The sequence below is a fragment of the Sus scrofa genome, chromosome 3, assembly GCF_000003025.6.
Source record: "Sus scrofa isolate TJ Tabasco breed Duroc chromosome 3, Sscrofa11.1, whole genome shotgun sequence".
Classification (NCBI taxonomy): domain Eukaryota; kingdom Metazoa; phylum Chordata; class Mammalia; order Artiodactyla; family Suidae; genus Sus; species Sus scrofa.
In genome coordinates, this window is record NC_010445.4 from 107,297,547 (window position 1) to 107,313,825 (window position 16,279).

The 16,279-nt window shown below is 34.7% G+C and overlaps 1 protein-coding gene across 1 annotated transcript in view; it reads right to left on the reverse strand.

Annotated features, from left to right (window-relative positions):
- The window catches only part of YIPF4 (Yip1 domain family member 4), a 40,433-nt gene continuing 26,204 nt past the window's right edge, over positions 2,051-16,279 (reverse strand). The window contains exons 5-6 of the mRNA XM_021087657.1: positions 15,837-15,950; positions 2,051-15,011 (exon numbers count right to left, since the gene is read on the reverse strand). Of these exons, the coding sequence (XP_020943316.1) occupies positions 14,973-15,011; positions 15,837-15,950 (153 nt within the window). The 3' untranslated portion in view covers positions 2,051-14,972. The remainder of the gene's footprint in view (positions 15,012-15,836; positions 15,951-16,279) is intronic.

Below are 16,279 nucleotides of genomic sequence, written 5' to 3' on the forward strand. Positions count from 1 at the left end.
ATTTTTAGAGTTCCCGTGTGGCTCAGCAGTAACTGACTAGTGTCCCTGAGGATTTGGGTTCGATCCATGGCCTTGCTCAGAGGGCTAAGGATCTGGTGTTTCCAAGACACAGCTTGGATCTGACTTGGCTGTGGCTGTGGTTTAGGCTGGCATTCAACTCTTAGGCCTGGGAACTTCCATATGCTGCAGGTGCAGCAAAAAAAAAAAAAAAAAAAAAAAAAAAAAAAAGATGTTTTTGCTAAATACTTTTAGTACTAAAACCAAATTAAAAAAAATATTTTTCCATTCTAGGAGTTCCCATCGTGGCGCAGTGGTTAACGAATCTGACTAGGAACCATGAGGTTGCGGGTTCGGTCCCTGCCCTTGCTCAGTGGGTTAAGGATCCGGCGTTGCCATGAGCTGTGGTGTAGGTTGCAGACGCGGCTCGGATCCCGCGTTGCTGTGGCTCTGGCGTAGGCCAGTGGCTACAGCTCCGATTAGACCCCTAGCCTGGGAACCTCCATATGCCACGAGAGCGGCCCAAATAGCAAAAAGACAAAAAAAAAAAAAAAAAAAAAAAAAAAGCTAAAAAAAATATTTTCCATGCTAAATGTTTGTTCTGATTTCAAAATCGCTAATGAAGAAAATATACAAGACCTGGAGTTCCCTTGTGGCTCAGCAGGTTAAGGATTTTGCATTGTCACTGCTGTGGTGCAGATTTGATCCCTGGCTGGAGAACTTCTGCAAGCCAGAAGGGCAGCCAAAATAAATAAATAAATAAAAGGCTTGATAGGATTTCTGAATTACTTTTGCGGTTCTAGTACTACAAGCTGCCACTGAAGCCAAAATATAATTCCAACTATCATTATCATAACTCTAAGCTTTTCAGATACTATTTAACTTTTTCAGAAAAATTTTACCTTTATTTGCTATCACAAATTTATGATGGCAAATATACAGTTTAATGGGAAAACAAAAGTGATTCATTTATTAACAACTTTTGGGGGGGGGGGCTCTGCAGGTGGCATGTAGTTCCTGGGCCAGGGATCAAACACGAGCCATAGCAGTCCAGAGCAGTGACAATGATAGATCCTTAACCCAATGTGCCACAAGAGAACTCCTTTTGCCCTTTTATTTATTTTTTGGAGCAAGGCAAGTTAAATGTTTATTTAAAGACGGGAGAGAAGACAGGTGTGCAGAAAGCACAGGCAAGTTTTAAGAGATGAGAAAGACAGGTGCAGAGAAAGCACAGGTAGGGCCTGCTTGGGGTGGGAGGGTGTTGAGAGGGAGAGAGAAAGAGAGAAAGCAAGAGAGGAAGCACCCTTTTAATATTAAAACAAATCCACGCTTTTGGTAAACATCTTTATTGAATCATTTGGAGATATTCGAATTTACTGACTTTGGGCCAAATTTAACCATCTGGAAATCTTTCTAAAATTTTGGCTATATTTCCAGATTTCCCTAGCATTCCATAGTACGGGCTGTTCAAAACCCAGTAACGTTTCTTTATAGTTTTAAGTTTGATATCTTCCCCCAGATGTTACTTTTAGCTCCACAGCATCAATGAAAGCCATTAAACTTTTTGAAGTTGTTGTATTTTGCTTTTAAATAAATTAAGACACTTTTATGTGAAACAAAGCTTTGCAGTAAGGACTGAATTTTTCTTCCCTGTTTTTGTCAGATGTTCTATAAATGAGACCATAAATCTAAATTGCAGTAAGTCTGTACTACTGTTTTATTAAATGTTTCTTGCCTAAAAATCCTTGATTGTACTTAACACTAACATAATAGAGGGTTATTAACCATTTGAATGACTCTTTAAAATATTTTGATTAACTGAAACTCTTAGATGAAAATTTTAGAAGTCATTAATTCAAATTCTTTATTGTTGAAAATTATTTGATATCCTTTTATTTTCTCATTGATAACTGCAAATCTTTGAACCATGAGCTTTAAGTGAACATAATGGCTTTTTGGAATATTAGTTTAGCACTTTCAACACCACAATTTTGAACAGTGCTTGCATTCGACATTCACATCACTTGCAATAAGTCATTTTCATTTCAGAAATGAAAATCACTTGTTTTATTTTATATTAATTCTGGCATGGTATCAAAGGGCATTTCAGGACATTTTGAGAAATGTTCCAATCTATAGTTCATTATTATGTTCTTCCACAGTTTTAGAATATTAACATTTACAGCATTTAAGAGGAATGTTAAGAAGCAGCACTTTGTTAGCACTCATTCTGGATGTTTTTTTCTCTCTCCAATTTACAACTTTCAATTCAAACACAGTATCTTTATAGAAAAGTGTACATGTTACAAGTGTATTGCTTGATAAACTCACAAACTGAACACATCCATGTGATTGGCACCCAGGTTGAGAAACAGAACATACCAGCATCCCAGAAGCCCCAACCCCCATATCTTTCAGTTATTTGCTTCCCACTCAAGAGTAATCAACATCCTGGTTTTGTGCTTTACATAAATAGAACCATAAAGTATGTGGTTTTTTGTGTCTGGGTTCTTTTGCTCAACATTAAGTTTTTGAGATCATCCGTAACTTTACATGCAGTTATACATCTTTCAATCTTATTGTATTCTATTGTGTAGCAATACCATAATTTGTCTATTTGGATTATTACCAGGTTTGGATATTATCAGTGGTGTTGCTATAAATACTCAGTGCTCTAACCAATACGGTAGCTACTAGCCACGTGTAGGTCTTTAATTTTAAATAAAATTAAACTGAAAAATCGATTCCTTAGCTGCATTAACCACATTTCAAGTGCCCAGTAGCCATGTGGCTAGCAGCTACTTCATGGATAGCACAGAACAGGGTATTCGCATCACTGCAGCAAGTTCCACTGCACAGTGGTGACTTGTGTGTTGGTGAACATATGGAATTGCTGGGTCATATGGTATGCATTGACAGCAGATAATGTCAAATAATTTTAAGATGTTTGTTATTATTTTGTTACAAATTTTTCTATTTTAAAAAATTAAACACTGTATTTACTTTTCACCTAAGAATTACAATGCACTAAAATAGTAAAACCAAATAAAAAATTAAACTATACAGAAAGCAGTAGCAACTGTTAAAACATGGAATGATTCATAGATAAGGCATGAGGCAGCTACATTATTTACCATGACAAAGGCCAAGAGATGTTCCCAATGTTTCTCAGATGTCATTACCACAGAAGGTCCATTATCAATGGCAGTCACAGATGAAGTAGTGAACTTACACTGGAATTTTAAAATTTTATTAATTTTGGTGCTATTGCAGTTATAGTACTACTACTTACCACTGGTACAGGAGAATTTCAGTACTTTAACTGAGAGAGCAAAGCTGGAGTCTATCAACTAAATATCAAATCTGCTCATAACCCCAACCAATTAACACTGGATATCATCAACCTTTTATCAAGTTCTGACAAACTAACAAGTCAATGTTGCTGTCGTCTAAACTGCATTTAACCATGAATGAATTTGTGTACCTGTACATGTATTTGTTGGTCCTTATCATTTCTCCCCTCTGAAGTTGCTCATTTATATCTCTTGCCCATTTAAAATTGTTGATTTATAAATACTTTTACTATTATATACTATGATCGCCCATGTATATCCTTTACCCATTTCAAATTACTAATTTGTAAATGTTCTTTTTATATTAAGGAAATTAGCCTTTTGTCTACAGAAGTCTTACAAATGTTCCCTCCCCCCCGACTTACAGTTTATCTTTTCCTGTAGAACTGTTTTAAATTATATGTATTCAAGTTCTTAATCTCTTCCATTTTGGCTTTTGTATTTTGTCATGCTTTGAGAGTCTTACCTTTTCAAAGAGTATATGAAAAATTAACTCCTGTTTTTTTTTTCTCCCTTTGTTTTCAAAATATTTGATGTATCTGTAACTTACTTTGGTTTAAGAAATAAGGTACAGAGCCAGACTTGTATTTTTCTAAGTGGCTAATAATGTTTTTGTCAGACACTACTAGTTACCTACCTGGCATCCATTCCCCTCACTAACAAATTGTGAATTTGTTTAGGGCAGTAATGTGCCCAATTAAAATACTTTCCCAGACTCTCTTGCAGCAAGGGATGGCCAAGTGATTCAGTTCTGTCCTGATATAGGGCAAGTCACTGAATGTGGCTTCCAGACAGATTTTTAAATAAAAGCAATTTTGACTGACATGGTCCATTTGGCCTCTTAACCTTCACCTTTCTTTCTGGAATCTACATGTAATAGCAGGAGGTGGAAGCAGCTATCTTCAGATAAGGATGAAAGCGACCCACCAAAAACAGAATAAAAAGATAAAGGAATTTGAGTCATTAATGACATTAAGCTGCCATATTAACCCTGGATTACATACCCTTGGATTACCTATGTGAGAAAACCTATTTACTGAAGCCATTGATCATCGGGTTGTTTCTTGCAAACAAATACATTCCTATCTGATGCATTTATCTCCACTTATTTAATAATTTATCTTTTTATACAAATTTGGCATGCTACGTTTATCACATACTAACTTCCTATATATAAATATTTCTGGAAACCCTCTTGTTTCATTGCTCTAAATGACTTCAGTTTAATAGCTAATATTTACTGATTACTAGGACAATTCTACATGCTTTACATTAAATAACTCTAATCCTCCCAACAGTCTTTTGAACCTTAATTTAACATTGATGTATAGCACTTGTAAGCCTAAAACTAAGAGTGGATTTTTAAAAGTGGAATAGAAAAGATCAAAAGGAAAGGGAATAAAGATGTTTCAATTATCTGTATGATGGATTAGGATAGAAGACAACTACTATGTTGCTATCTAACTGGCAACACTGCTGTTCCATTTTATAATGGAAAGAGCACCAGATTTAGGGTTTGCAGACATAAATAATTTTGCAGGTCAACAGCGCTATTAGGCCACATCCACAGCATGTGAAAGTTCCTGGGCCAAAGGTCAAACCCGTGCCACAGCAGTGACCTGGACTGCTGTAGTGACAATGCTTGATCCTTAACCCACTGTGCCACAAGGGAATTCCAACTCTGTTATTTCACATTACAGAAAATGTCCCTGGCCCTGTGGAGCTTACACTATAGTGGAGGAATTTTTTAAAAAAATCTAGACACTTAGAGTACTGCTACAAATGAAATAAGCAATGACATAATACATATAACTGGAGCATGGCTGGATAGTTAAAGGATTCAGGGAAATTCTGCTGAACAAATGGTTATGAAATCTGTATAATACATACAGAAAAGTACATAAAACATACAGCTTAATGAATTTTTAAAAACCACCCACTGACTCTTTCCAAATACAACTCTTTTCCAAATACAACCCTTCCATTAAAGAGTAAGCATTTGGAGTTTCCACTGTGGCTCAGCAGTAACAAATTCAACTAGCATTCATGAAGATGCAGGTTTAATCCCTGGCCTTGCTCAATGGGTTAAGGATCCAGCGTTGCTGTGAGCTGTGGTGCAGGCCAGCAGCTGCAGCTTCGATCTGACCCCTAGCCTGGGAACTTCCATATGCTGAAGGTGCAGCCCTAAAAACAAAACAAGCAAAAAAAAAAAAAAAAAAAAAAAAAAAAAAAAAAAAAAGAAAGAAAAAAAAAGAAAAAGAAAGAGTAAAAGCATCAACCTGACTTTAATGATGGTCACCTTCCTGCACCGTGGCTCTAATCTTTCATGTTCATTGCATAAGATTCCACTGGATAACTGTACCCACTTTACGCTGTTGGGTATGCTATGTCCAATTTTTGGCTATTACAAAACATGTTACTATGTCTCTTGCGGTATGTACATGCATTTCTGTTTGGGGATATATCAAAAGCAGAATTGCAGACCATGGTCTTAGTATTTTTTTGGCAGGAGGGGCCTTTTTAGGGCTGCACCTGCAGCATATGGAGGTTCCCAGGCTAGGGCCAGAATCAGAGCTACAGCTGCCAGCCTACGCCACAGCCACAGCAAGGCAGGATCCAAGTTGTGTCTGTGACCTACAGCACAGCTCACTGCAACGCCAGATCCCCGACCCACTGACCAAGGCCAGGGATCGAACCCACAACCTCACAGTTCCTAGTCAGATCTGTTTCCACTGTGCCACTACAGGAACTCCCCATGGTCTTAGTATTAAAAGCATGTTTTAGTTACCATATTTCTTTTTTTTTTAGAGCCACACAAGCAGCATGTGGAGGTTCCCAGACTAGGGGTCAAACTGTAGCTACAAGGTGCCATCTTTCACCAAGGCCACAGCAACGCTAGGTCCAAGCCGCGTCTGTGACCTACACCACAGCTCAGAGCAACATCAGGTCCTTAACCCACTGAGCAAGGCCAGGGATCGAACTCGCAACCTCATGGTTCCCAATCAGATGTTTCCGCTGCACCATGACAGGAAAGATACCATATTTATAATCAAAAGCTTTGAAAAAGAGAACATGGCTTAGAATGTCAGGTATGGTGTGGTACCATATACCTGTTTGATTACCTAAACTATCAAACTTCAGCCAAATGAGTTTTCGTTTCCTTCTACTCACTTGCTATTCCCTGTCTGTAATAGTCTCCCTCTCTTCTCTGTCTAGTTAACTTTTGCTTATCCCTAAAATTTCAGCTTAAGCATTATTGCCTCATCTAATTCCCCTGTTATTCACTGTCTTGCCACCACAGACCTCTCCTTCTCCATTTGTTACAAGCGCTTTAAGACTTGTTACAATAACTGTCTCTCAAAAAAATAGTGGCTCATTAGGCTGCATCTGTGGCGTTTGTTGCGTATCATTGTTAACCCTTCACCTAGCATAGTACCTGGCACATAGAACACGATCGATACTTTTTTTTTTTTTTTTGTCTTTTGTCTTTTTAGAGCTGCACCTGAGGCATATGGAGGTTCTCAGGCTAGGGATCCAAGCGGAGCTACAGCTGCTGGCCTACACCACAGCCACAGCAACGTGGGATCCGAGCCCTGTCTGCGACCTACACCACTGCTCACGGCAACGCCGGATCCTTAACCCACTGAGTGAGGCCAGGGATTGAACCCGCAACCTCATGGTTACTAGCTGGGTTCATTAACCACTGAGCCACTACAGGAACTCCCAATAAATACTTGATTAATACCTATTACCTCTTCACATTCAGATTACTCAATTCAAATGCTCTTTTTCTCAATGTTTCATTTTTGGGGCCACCACTAGTAGCATCTTTTGAAAATAAATTTGTATTTGGTAAAAGATTTCCTTACATCCCATTTGGCAAAGAAGACTGAGTATGAGAAACTTAATGCCCAGGCCCATCATCATCAAGAATATTTTCACTGTTTTCTGTGGGGATATTATAATTATCATAAAGAGTAATTTTTAGCATAAGGATTACAAAACATATGGATTGTTACACCATCAAATGGTGTACACTATTTGATATTTACATAGCAACTGATTAATTCCACATAAGCAGGCTCATTATAAAAATCATGAAAAATCTAGTATTTCAATTAGTTATCTTTTTCAATACACACTTATTCGTGAATAGCAGCAAACCATTTTAGTATTACCTTTTTATCATTGGATGACAAATTTCTCCTATAACCAGTCATTCCGTGTAATTTCATTTGATCCCATGTGAAATACTTCGGTAAGTTTTCATTGCTTGTTTGATTTTTAATAAAAATTGTTCAGTATCAACTATTATAGAAAAACTATGGTTTCTATTCTTAGTAAATCAAATTTACTTGTATTCCAAGTGTTAATTTAACAAAATTATTACAAGTAGGAAAGCTTACTTTCCTCCCTAAGTATTAATACCTTTTATATACTCTCATTACAAGTTAAATTTAAAATATTTAAAATTTTTTCTTCATATTAATATCTAACTTAAATCTCAGTGATGGCATTAGTATATCAACGAACTGTTCAGAAGGGACGTTTAAGGAATTTTTTCCAAGCACTTGCAAATTATAAACTAAGTATCTTCAAAGTGAAAACTTGTAAATATCTTGCTGAAACTTAGAAAAGTTGAAACCAGGGTTACTACCAACGCAAAACGTAAAACAGGGAATTATTTTAATTAAAGCCATCTTAATCATCCTGAAATTTTTTCCCCTAAATTAACCTCCAAATTGCAACCTTGGCATATCAAGAAAATTTCAAATGAGAAACCTAACCCTAAGCTTCATGTTTAATAATACATGCCTTGTACAGGGAATATTCTCTTAACCATTTCTCTTCAGACCACTCACTATACCCCATAAGACACAGTAGGGTCTGAAATTGTTATAAAGTGTACAGAAAGAACGTTTGTTATAACAAAAATGTACTCACAAGAGGAACTTCTTCAGAAAATATGATTCTACTGCAAAGATATAAGAATATCAAGTCTTTACCCATGTCAAAAAATCATATTTTGGAATTTTTAAAAAAGTGACAACAGATTTTCAAACACACAAGCTACTGCCAGGAAATTATACAAATAAAGATAGAGCACTTGTAATCCAGTTTCTAAAGGGAAATTAAAATGTAGTACTAGGAGTTCCCGCTGGAGTGCAATGGGCTGGGCAGAGTCTCTGCAGTGTCAGAATGCAAGTTTGACTCCCAATCTGGCATAGTAGCTTAAAAGATCCAGTGTTGCTGCAGTTGCAGCTTAGGTCACACTGCAGCTTGGATTTGATCCCTGGCCTGAGAACTCCCTATGTTTGGGTGGCCAAAAAAGAAAAAAAAAATGTAGTACTAGGTAAGCTATAATACTGGGTTCACTTAAAGAAACCATTTATGGAAGAGGATAATAAAACACTATTATTTTGTTTATGTGACTAAAACAAAATATCAGAGCAGGGAATATCTGAGGGTGATTTTTACTCTATTAAAACTTATTTCAGACTGCCATGAATTGTACTGACACAAGACTAAGTCCTATTAATAGGGGCTTTTAAACACTCTGAGATACTTTAGGGCTCCCCATGATGTGTACTGGTCTCCTTTGTTTGCAAAGAACTAAACAAGAAATCCAACTTTCAGTTACAAAAAAAAAAAAAAAAAAAAAACTGTAAGAAGTAAGTTATTTTAACAAAACTAACAAACATGTCAATTTCCTAAAGCCTAAAACTAGCTGAAATATGCACTAATAAAAATATAAATGATAAATAATAACCATCTTAAAATATTCAGCTTTGATGAACAGGAAAAATATTCTTTTTTATTAATTTATAGAAGCATTATTTTATTCAACTTTTTATTTAGTTTTTAAATGAACTAAATTTTAAATGACATTTGAACAAAATGTCTATCTCATTTTAAGTCAATGCAAATTTTCACTAATTTAGAAATATTAATGTATTAATAGGGAATTTTTGGAAATAGACACATTATATTACATACAAAAGTGTTTTACAGACCTTAGAAATTATCAAGTTTAATAATGGTTCATAAAACTTTACAAATCTTCCTAAACTGTGTTTTAATACAATGAAAATTATATATAGAATTTGATTTACAAAATTTCAATCACTTTGTAATCAATTTTTTTTTTTTTTTTTGGTATTTTTAGGGCCACACCTGCCACATATGGAAGTTCCCAGGGTAGGGTCTAATCGAGTTGCAGCTGCCGCCACAGCCACAGCCACTGCAACGCCAGATCTGAGCTGTGTCTGTGACCTATGCTGCAACTTGTGGCCATGCCTGATCCTTAACCCACAGAGAAAGGCCAGGAATTGAATCCATGTCCTCATGGATATTAGTTGGGTTCGTTATTGCTGAACCACAATGGGAACTCCCTTTTGTAATCAATTTAAAACAGAAGTAAATATGTCTCAATTCTTTTTTCGAGGATTAATATTCATCAAAATTACTACAACTGTTAACAGTTAAAACATGTACACATCCACACACACAAACTAGAAGAGACAAATACTAATGAACTAATAATTAAGTCGGAAATCATGATTTAAAATCAACTTGACTTGTAAAATATTGTTAAATATAAACTCAAGAAGACATTATAGTCAGCTTATCATTATTAGCTGTAGTAGTACTGTATCTTGTACACATTTACATATCATATTTTCAAACTGACAGCCTGTTTCAACTGCTTTGCCCATTAACACATAGAGATATTGGCTGAGCTTGAAACATTATAAAGGCATTTATTTATATACCCTAAACAGGGCAGTTCCTAACATTAAATGTTATTATTTGTAAATACTTTAGAATACACACATCTCATGTTATCTTATTTTTAGGAATAAACATAATTCATATAAATGAACTTTTCATTCACATCTTAAAGAAATAGCTTAAAAAAAATTTAAACCATCTTTTGATGGAGTTGGTCCTAAAATGCTTTGACTTACTGCTTAGTAAAATTCTACCCCCAGCTTTCTGAGGAAGATTCCAGGGTCAACACTATGAACACCAAATATAATAATCTGCTGTAACAAAGTACTAATCTTAGGAACTCCTTAAATATGACAAATGTTTTCTTTATAGTTGCTGCCTCTGTAGCTATAGATCCTCCCTCATTATTACATATTACTTTAAGTTTTAGAAGTTCTATCCCTTTGCTGCTTTTTTTTTTTTCTCCCTTGTTTAGGTGGGGGGAAGAAGGGAAAAGGAAGAGAGATGGGCTTGATATCTTGCTAATTTGCAGGCTTGCTTCAGGGTTGCTGGATATTTCCTGATGAATAAGGTTGCTAAAGAAATACATACCAAGAGTTATCATATTGAGGATAGCAGTTAACTCTTCTAGCTGAGAGCAGAAATGATAATAATTGTTTAATAGTTATTAGGCATTTTCTATTTTATGGATATAAAATATTTTACCCACTTTACAAACTAATATTAAAAGGTTCATCTAGAGTCTAAGAAATTATTTCCCAAAAAATTTCACCCCTTAAAATTTAATGTTTCCCTTAACAAATATTGTATATGCTTATTAAAGAGTACCTGATACTTGTTAAAATATCAAGTAATAGAGGACAAGTTGTTATAAAACAAAACACACAGCTGGGAAGCGTTTTATTTTTTTCTACTTCATATAACATTGTTTAGGACCACAAGATTTTAAAGGTCTCTTTCCATGAACTTTTATGACTTAGGAATACCACTTAAAAATATTTACTGATGCTATAAATATTACTGTTTTTCTACATTTTGACAATTTTAAGAATGCCATATCATCATGCCTCTTGCTCCTTTGGTCAGAAAGATAAAAAGAAACTTAAATCAGATGTTTAGACATTCAAAAGTGGTTTTTAAAAGCATACCCAAACAAATCAAATCTACATCAGCAACTGTCATAATTAATTTTAGTTGTTATCATTAAGAATTTTTAACAAGGACATTTGAGATTTTAAAAATTATATATAATTTAAAAACAAAGATTAATGGCCAAATTAAAGAAAGTTTAAGCATCAGATTTAAAATATCTTAATTTTTAGGCTATTCAGAAATATATTTTGTGAATAATAAGAACTACTTCATAAATATATATGTATAAATATAAATATATATCTACAGGATCTGCAATGCAGGAGAAAACCCTTTAAAGAAAAAGAAATTGCACTTTTAGATTATCAGAATGTTGTCACATTTACCCTTCGAGTGAAACATAATTATCATTTCAGGTGCTTTTGGCACAAGTTTTTATGTGAATATTGACACAATCTTAAAAACATAATGCTTTCATATTTTATTCACTGGAATATGAAGAATCAAACAGAATTTAGAATTCTGACCAAAAAATATCCAGATAACTGCAACTACTTAATTAAATACAAAAAAATATTGTTTTAAAAAGACCTTAAACTGCTTTTACATCTGGAACATGTAAAATTTTACCAGCAACAGGTTTTCTTCAATTTCCTCAAGCAAGAATCCCAGCCTACACAAAAATGTAACATTGTCTTTTTCCATTCATATATGACTTAGATCACACCCCAGTATATAAGGACAAAAAATAAATGTATAATAAAAAGATTGGATAAATCAGGAGAGGCTTTTTGGTCTTGAATTCTTCACCCACTAACAATGAAGCAGCACTGTAGGCAGCCCAAAACACACCAAACAGCTTTAAAAAAAAAAAAAAACGAAAAAGACAAAAGGCAGCATATTAGCAAGTCAATTAACATTTTGGGTATCAAGAGTGAAAACAACATTTATAATATTTTTTAAAAAACAATCCTGACAATCAGTTATGGAAACAGTAAAACTTACTGAGAATATTTAAAATTTATTAACAATATTTATCCTGCTCTGCTCCCTGACTTCTGCAAACCATGTCTTTTGTTATCAAATTTGTCAAATCATAAGAATCACTTCGGGTGCCTATATTAAGAACAGAATCCTGGGATTCATTCTAGTTCTGTTGAATAGGATTCTCTAAGGGAAGAAGGGTCTAATTATCAGTCTTTTTAACAAGTGTCCCTGGTGATTTAAGATAAGGCCACTTTTAGAAAATAGTGGGATAAACTGCTGAAAGGTATTTTTTTTTCTGAAAGAAACTAACTGATCCTTACAAAGTAGAAATTTTTCCTTTTTTGTCTTCTAAGAAGTAAAAGAAAACTAGATTAAGTGAAAATATTACACAATATTAAGTATAAAATCATTTTAGGAAAAACATGACATTTTGGTCAAGAGTTTTTTGATTAGGCATATACTTAATTTTAAATTTTTTCTACTAGAAATTTATATAACACTTTTATTAATACAGTCGCTGAAGACAACTTACAGAATGAAATGAAAGAACTTAAGGGAGTTCCCATTGTGGGACAGCGGAAAAGAATCCAACTAGAATCCATGAGGAAGTGGGTTTGATTCCTGGGCTCATTCAGTGGGTTAAGGATCCGGCGTTGCCCTGAGCTGTGGTGTAGGTCTCTGACGTGGCTGGGATCCCAAGGTGCTGTTGCTATAGCTAAGACACAGGCAGCAGCTTTAGCTCAAATTCGACCTCTAGCCTGGGAACTTCCATATGCCTTGAGTGTGGCGCTAAAAGCCATAAAAAAAAGAAAGAAAGAAAGAAAGAAGAATTTCAAAGGTAGAAATCAGGGAAATTATGACAGAAATAGACCTGGCAAAGAACAGGGTTTCTCAACATTCTTGGGCTAGTTAATTGTTGTGGGAACTTGCCCTATGCATTGTAGGATATTTAATAGTATCCCTGGCTTCTATTCACTTATACTAGTATCAACCCACCCCTCGCCATGTGTGACAACCCAAAGTGTCTCCAGACATTGCCAAATGTCCTTAAGGGGCAAAATCGTCATCAGTTGAGAATCACTGGTACAAAGGTAAAAAATAAATACTGACAGATTGATTGAAAATTTATTTGAGATGGTCTAATTTTCTACTGTGCTTTTTTTTAACTAAAAACAAACAAAAAATTACAAAGTATTTTAGAACTACAAACAAGCATAAGAAAATATACGAAATAAAATTAAAATCAAATTGCATTTTTTTTTTGCACCTGCAGCACATGGAGGTTCCAGGCTAGGAGTCAAGTCTGAACTACAGCTGCTGGCCTATGCCACAGCCACAGCAACATCAGATCCAAGCCACATCTGTGACCTACAGCACAGCTCACGCAACGCCGGATCCTTAACCCACTGAGCTAGGCCAGGGATGGAACCCGAAACCTCATGGTTCCTAGATGGATTTGTTTCTGCTGAGCCACGATGGGAACTCCTCAAATTGCATTTTTATGTTATGATAACATTTTTTGTTGTAAATAGATGGTTAAAGATTGGTAAGATTTACAGTTTTAATCTGAAAAAAATTAGTGCTTATATATTAAACTGTATTCTAATGCTAGATTTAAATGATGAGAGTTTTACAAAATTATATACCAACAAGCTTTAGACTAAAACAAGAAACATGTGCAACAGCTCACTACACACAGAAGATTAAGTGATTAGGGAAAAATATTTGATAAAGAAAAATCTAAATTTGAAAAAGAATTTTATCCTAAATTAATGACATAAAAAAGACTTTCCATTTTATAGTAATATATTCACATGTTGTACAAAGAACATTAAGACCAATTTCCAGAAGACTCTATGACTGAAAATAGCCAGAAGACATGGTTTTAGCAATTTTGGGAGTAGCCTCAAAAGAATTCAGGCTCTAATCTAAGTAAAACAACCTCAAGCAGGAAGTGATCCTGAATGATTCGGTGAAGTGGTATGTTCACTAAGGCTAGATAATTAAATGCCAGCATGGGGCTAGCTTCTGCACTGTAAGACTTTTAAACTAAGTGCTAATAATGAGAATTTAAAAAACAAAAACAAAACAGGTTTAGAATGTAGAGGAAAGAAAACTCTTGTCCTTGGTCTCAACTGTTCAAACAGTTTAAACATACAAAGGCAGTCTCAAAGTATTCTTTTAATATTTATAATAATAATAGCTACCACTTGAGTGCCTATTCTGCATCAAGCACTGTACCAGGCATTATTTATACTTTAAAGGATTCCTTTTTGTAGAGGAAGGTAAGAAAAGACATCTCCCCAAGGCAGACAGCAAGTAAGTTGTAGAACCAAGATTTGAATTCAGAACAGATTGTTCTAAAATCCAACTCTTCTCAAAACCCAAAACTTATATACTGTCTGTCTGTAGTTACTCAATTCTAAACGGAATAATATAGGAGCTCCCCTGGTGCTCAGTGGGTTAAGGATCCAATGTTGCCACTGCTGTGGCATGGGTTCAATCACTGGCCCGGGAATTCCCTCATGCTGCGAATGTAGAATCAGTAATAAACTTTAAGTAAAAACAAAGATCATAAAAATGACTACTCTAGCGTGGAGGCTACATAATGGCAGTTTTGAAAGTGGTGGTCTTAAAAAAGTTCTATTTTCCTAAAGAACAAAGGTACATTCCCTGTGTAATACAAATACATGTGTTAAAGCAGTCATTTATTTCCTCAAGTTGTTCAAAATTAATAAATGCCAACACAAATTATATCACTGCTTATTAATACTTAGTATTATCAGTAAATATTTAAAGTAGGTATATATGTTAATGTAAATTTAACACAGCATAAAGAAGTCTTGATCTCTGCAAAATAGAAAAGCCAATTTATTAGAACTGATAAGGTTCTTATTATTCAAATAGGAGTTAACAATTATTAAATAAATGTCCAGTTGAACTTTAAATAAACATCTCCCACAAAACATAAGTCAGATGAACTCATATTATAAGCACATGGAAGAAAATCTTAACATTAAATTAAAAAATTCTGAATGGAATACCCTGAGGCCTGATTTGCTCTTTGTTCTTTATTCTAGCCTAAATATACATAACTTCTTTCAATTAAAAAGGAAAAATGAAAGAAAGACAACTGGTAAAATCAGTGAGTAAAGTCATTGGTCCAAAATACCACTAACAGTTTGATAAACAGTTGTAGATTACAAGATTCTTAGCCAGAGAACTAGTACAGTCAGTGTTGTTATCTGTGAGTTATGCATACAAGGATTCAGCCAACTGTGAATCAAAATTACGCAAAAAAAATTCCAGCAGTTCCCTGGTGGCCTAGCAGTTAAAGATTCAGTGTTGTCACTACTGTGGCTCGTGCTCAATCCCTGGCCCAGGAACTTCTGCGTGCAGCGGATAGGGCAAAGAAAAAAAAAATCCAAAGTTCCAAAAAACAAAACTTGATTTTGCTACACTAGAAACTATTTACATAGCATTTACATTGTCTTAGGTATCATAAGTAATCTAGAGATGATTTAGGTTATATGTAAATACTACACTATCTTATATAGGGACTTGAGTGTCTGCAGGGGGTCCTGTGACCAATCCCCTGTGAATATATAGAGAGACAACAGTATACTTTTGTTACTGGGAAACAGTAAACTATTTTTTATAACACACATTACTTACTTTTATAAGTGTAGACACCAATTCAAATGATCCAACCACCAAAAGTATAGGGGCTATTACAATTAGAGGAAGTAATGAATATCCTATAACACCAAGGACTTGACCATATGCAACCTGTGAATTTTCAAAAATTTAAGTAAATATCATAGAAATCAAGATATTTATTTTAATCACCATAAACATCATATATACTTTGTTGAACTTACATAAAAATAAGAATCAAGAAAATCATAAAGGTATCATACCTATTACATTTCAAGTTATCATACAGTTTCTTATGTTCCCACTCTCAACAACCCACCAGGATTTCAATTATCATCAATTTTGACGATACTAAAATCTACATTTCCTGCCCTCCTCTTTCTTTTGAGCTTCAGACTTATATATCCAATTGCCCTCACTATATTCCTTGGTCACTACTTCCTTTGTTGTAAGAGGATTAT